This window comes from Seriola lalandi, unplaced genomic scaffold (genome assembly GCF_002814215.2).
Source record: "Seriola lalandi dorsalis isolate HSWRI2012SDOR001 ecotype SW California unplaced genomic scaffold, Sedor1 jcf7180002050169, whole genome shotgun sequence".
NCBI classification, from domain to species: Eukaryota; Metazoa; Chordata; class Actinopteri; order Carangiformes; family Carangidae; genus Seriola; species Seriola lalandi.
Window position 1 is genome coordinate 39,703 of NW_019520722.1, and position 4,814 is coordinate 44,516.

Consider the following 4,814-nt stretch of genomic DNA (forward strand, 5'->3'; position numbering starts at 1 on the left):
CCCCCCCCCCCAAATGAGGATACCGGGTGAGCGGAGGATTTACGCAGCTAATAATAGAGTAAACTAGATATATTTCCAGAGAAGGAATTCTGCACAGGGCCTATTTATAATTACAGAATCCTGTGATGTATCCCACAGGGTTTAACGCCAAACCAGTCTGAGGCTACCGGCACACACACACACACACACACACACACACACACACACACATATAAAGATAGTGCCATCTTCACACTCTCCTTCAGACCGATGACAGATGTGGGAACACGCGGCAGCTGCAAATAAAAACACAGGGGACTTTATTTTGAACTGCACCTTCTTATTTTTATTCTCTCTCACTGTTGGTGCAAAGTTCTCATTGCAACAACATGATATTTCTTCTCCTGACGGAAGTGTGGAGTTGTCAGCGAGGCGACCGCACGCTTCATCGCAGCACAGGAATAACCGGGTTATAACGGCGTCCGGTCGTTGCTGCTGCTTCTGGGACGACTGTAGAGATGTTGTGATGTTCAGTTTGAATCAAGTGAAATGTGAATGTATGAAACTGTGATTTACCAGGTTAGACTCCACCCACACAATGTACTGATGTCACCTGATGCAGCTCCGCCGCCATTAGACGTTCTAATGTCACTACACAAATCTAATTTAACAGAATAAAGTAAGAAAGAAAACAAATTCAAGCAGTAGCTTCAACAACATGGCCGCCACTCTCCGCCTGTAGAAGCCCTGATCTCAGAGTTGTGACAAAGAGTAAAACACCTGCTGGTATTAATAAGTTTAGTTACTTCCTGATTAGTAGGAATACGCTCGACGACTGGGACGAAAATAAAAGTTTGTACCGGCCCTCTCTCCGGTCCAGAGCTGAAGTTCTGTCTTGTCAAGAATCTGCGTCTTCTCCTCCTCCAGGTTTCCACAGTTTCCACATTCACTCCGGTCGTTCCGCCGCCCGGCGTTCCCGCTGCCTGGAGGAAGCTACTGACGGCTACTGGAGCGCATCAGCGAGATCCAGTGGTGGCAGTTTGTCAGGATCTCTGTTCACACTGAAACACCTGACTCACTTCCTGTTTGTCCTGGTTCAGTTAACAAACAATAAGAGTGTGTGAGGGACAGTTGACATCTGCTCTGCTGAGCCTCAGCTGGTTGAAGCTCCGTGTTTCTACAGGAAAAACAACATTTAATCTACTAATGGGTTTCACCAGCAGCAGCTGCTGTAAACAGACTGTGGTGCAGCTGGTGTGAGTGTCGAAGCAGATCCACAACACATGAACTCTATCAGCAGAAAAGTTTCTGTATTATGTTGATTAAAAACTTTATTCAGAAGGTTTTCCTCTCGCTGGTATCTACGCGTCACGTCCAGGAGACCGAGTCACCGAGGAGTCGACGACGACGCGAGGAAACAAAAACATATCACGCTGTTATTGATGAAAACTGGAAACCGTAACGATAACGTCCCTCCTGTCCCCGAGTGTAAACCTCCAACTGCAGCAGCATCTGCTCGCTCACGAGGTCGCCACGACGACACTGTTCATAAAGCCTTCCACCGCTCTATGTGCTGCAGGCTGCGTTCAACGCGACACGCGGCGTCCTTCCTGCTGCAGTGCACCTCAGCAACGTCCTCAGGTTTACATGTCGGAGCGCGTCACTTTGCAGGTCTCCATTTTAAAACGGTTTCTGCCTTTTAGCGTCTATTTCAGTCACAAGGTCAGATTCAAAAATAGCTCGCAGCTATGAATTCTGCCTGAGAGGAAGGGGAGGGTCGGACGTCTCCGCTCTGACGTGAAAGGTCGAAGCCGAACGCCGTTATTTTTCATTTTGGTCGTCTTTATTATACCGTGTGTTTTCATTCACTCCGCGCTGACCTTGATTCTTCCTGACGGGTCGTTCTGTTGTTGTCTCCTCTGTTGTTGTCGGCCTTTTCAGCAGGTTGTTAATGGATCAGCAATAAATAAATAAACGTAGTAAAGTGATAATTCTGAAATGAGATGATGAAATGCTCTTGCTCCTGAACATGTTTTTATACTGTTTATATGATCATTTATTCTACATTAAAACTGTATGAACTCGGTGTGTGTTTGCTGCTGAATGTTTCCATTGGAAAGTGTCTGAATGAGTCAAAGAAGTTGAAGTTCAGCAGCTCAAAAGAAAGTTCCAGCGCCGACTACAGAGGCAGAGTCTTCAAGGTGTAAAGGAGCAAATGGATCCAGAAATGTCAGCTGACGTTGAAAAGCCTGAACATAAACATCAGCTGACAGAAGATGAAGGTCTGACAGGAGGAAACTGTGTTTGAACAAATATGAGCAGCTACAGAAGTGAGGAGTTTCAGTCGTGCTGGCAGATTAGCAAGGACCTGCATTACTGCTAATTCCAAATGCTAGCATGCTAACACACTAAGCTAACATTACAGCTGTGTGGTGAATTCAGGAGCTGCGTCCTTCGGAGGCTGGTTGTGTCACAGCGGGTCCATTTACGAAGAGACTTAAAACTTCAAGCTTTGGTGAAAAAATGGTTTTAAGGTTGCTAGGCAACAGGAGCTTCGATTAAGTTGCAACACGTTAGTAAGAGGCGGGAACAGCTGAAACGAAAAAACCTCCGTCGACCGGACCGTCTCATTTCGGTTTGACCTTCACGGTCTTCGACAGACACGAAGGGCCGCACCTCACAACAAGCTAATGATGGTTTAAGATTAGCGTGTTAGCATGCCGCCGTTAGCATTCAGCTCAAATCACCACTCAAAACCTCATGGTGTCTTTTTTGTTGTTGTTTATTTAAAATCTTTGTAAAAAGAAATTGTAATCAGCGTTACTACAATAATACATCATTACAGCTGTCGTGTTCACTCTCTGGCTTCTGATTGGTCGACAGTGAGCTCATGCAGCCTGTGATGTCATTTACCGTCAGGTGCCATCACTGTCAGAGCATGTACGGTACGTCGCTCTGGCGATGTGTAATATGCCATTTGACCACATTTACTTACGGGACAAGCAGCTCCTGACATCACGTCACCCGCCGCCGGCCATCAGTCACACAGTCAGGCATTTCGCCGACCTTTGACCTCGATCTGTGCCCGGCTGCAGCGCGCCCTAAGGATGTTTGGAAGTGTGACTATTTATTCCTCCAGCGCCATGAACCTGTCTCCTCACAGTGATATCATCGCATTTCTGTGGCCACATGCCCGCCATGAGGAGACGCTGCCAAAGATTGTCTATGACTGAAACGATGAATCACTCTGAGGTTAATAGAAAAGAAAATCTGACAACACAAGATAGGCTGTTTTTCTTTTATCACATAAATAATTAAATTAATATAACTTGTCATAAAACTTTTTTTGTTTTATGTGGAAGTTTTGTTTCTTTATTCAGTGTTTATTAGAAATTAAAACAGGAAGTGTTTCTAAAGTCTATAATTCTAAAAAGTTTTGGTAATTAGTCCCGACAGGTTTAAGCAGTATATACAAAATACAAAAAGTATACACAAAAATATATAGAAAAAAACATTTAAAAAACATTTCTGTATTTTTCTAAATATTTCATTTAACTCCATTAAATTCTCAGAGTCTCCAGGATCTGTAGATTCACCCTGTCAGAGTGGAAGTAGTGACTCCTCTTACCTCACGTCAATCTTTGTGCGGTGACACAGAGATCCCAGCAGCCCAAACTGGGCAGCACTGGGAGGTGGGAGAGGCTGGGTGTGGAGATGATGGAGGGGGGGAGGAGGGTGATGTTAGCACTGAGCTCGCCAAATGAGCACATGAGGACAGTAATGTGATCTGTGAGTGACAGGCGCCCCCCCCCCCCCCCCCCCACAGGTTGGACAGGGCTATATAAGAGGCCGAGGCTGCGGCTGCAGAAGAGACGGACAGAGACACACTGACCATCACAGACGGACACCAGTGGACTAAACTCTACCTCCAGCTTCTGTTGAACCGCTTCACCTGCGAGAGGAGAATGGGACTGCACAGTGTCGAGGAGCTGGTAAGATCTGCTGATGTGCCGAAATGCAAATGGTAGCAATTATGAGAGGGAGAGGAGGAGGCGAGGAGGAGCTGCAGGAGTTATACTTCATCTTAAAATATGGAGCAGAGAAATTCACCTGAGAAACACGTGAATGGAAATTTTCTTCCCCAGAAGCTGGTGAATTAATTTTCTTGGGACGAAATCAAACAGAAAAATTTATTAAATATAATTTTTCTCTTATTTAAATTATAAAGTGACTGTTTAACATACAGTGAACCAAGGATGAGCTCGTCATGTCACACAGGGCGCCGTGTTTCCTACAGAAGCCCAGAACGGACAAACCACACACTTTCGTATGTTTACGTTTCCTAAAGGCCACGAAGAGTCAAACACACACTTCAGCTAGTTGCAATCTGCAGCCTCGCCACTAGATGGCACTAAATCCTGTTATTGTACATGTAAAGCGTGTCTCTTCATTTGACTTGTTTAAGATCACTTAATGAAACATCATGTAAGATAAATATATAAGCACATAGAGTTTATACTAACAGGTTAAAAAACTGTGTCCGGAGAAAAGGTGGGAAAAAGAGAAAAAGCTCAAATTTCTCCACTGAAATGAAACATTCACACCTGGAAAAGGAAAACCAGAAAACCAGGAAACAAACAAACCTTCAAAACAACTTAAAATGACCCAGTTATCTCTTAATCGATGCACACAACTTAATCTGAACCATTTAAATCACCTCATTTCGTCGCTTCATTATCCTTTTCTTTGAGAGCTTAAGAGACGGGCCTCATTACAATTTAAGCCAAGCTAAAGGTAATTAAACATCTTAAGGTAATTAAATAAAATACTGATTG

General features: G+C 44.4%; 1 protein-coding gene across 1 annotated transcript in view; it reads left to right on the top strand.

Annotated features, from left to right (window-relative positions):
• Positions 1-3,845: 3,845 nt before the first annotated feature.
• Positions 3,846-4,814, top strand: part of ankrd1a (ankyrin repeat domain 1a (cardiac muscle)) — a 7,324-nt gene continuing 6,355 nt past the window's right edge. Inside the window, exon 1 of the mRNA XM_023398956.2 lies at positions 3,846-3,971. Coding sequence (XP_023254724.1) covers positions 3,945-3,971 — 27 coding nt within the window. The 5' untranslated portion in view covers positions 3,846-3,944. The remainder of the gene's footprint in view (positions 3,972-4,814) is intronic.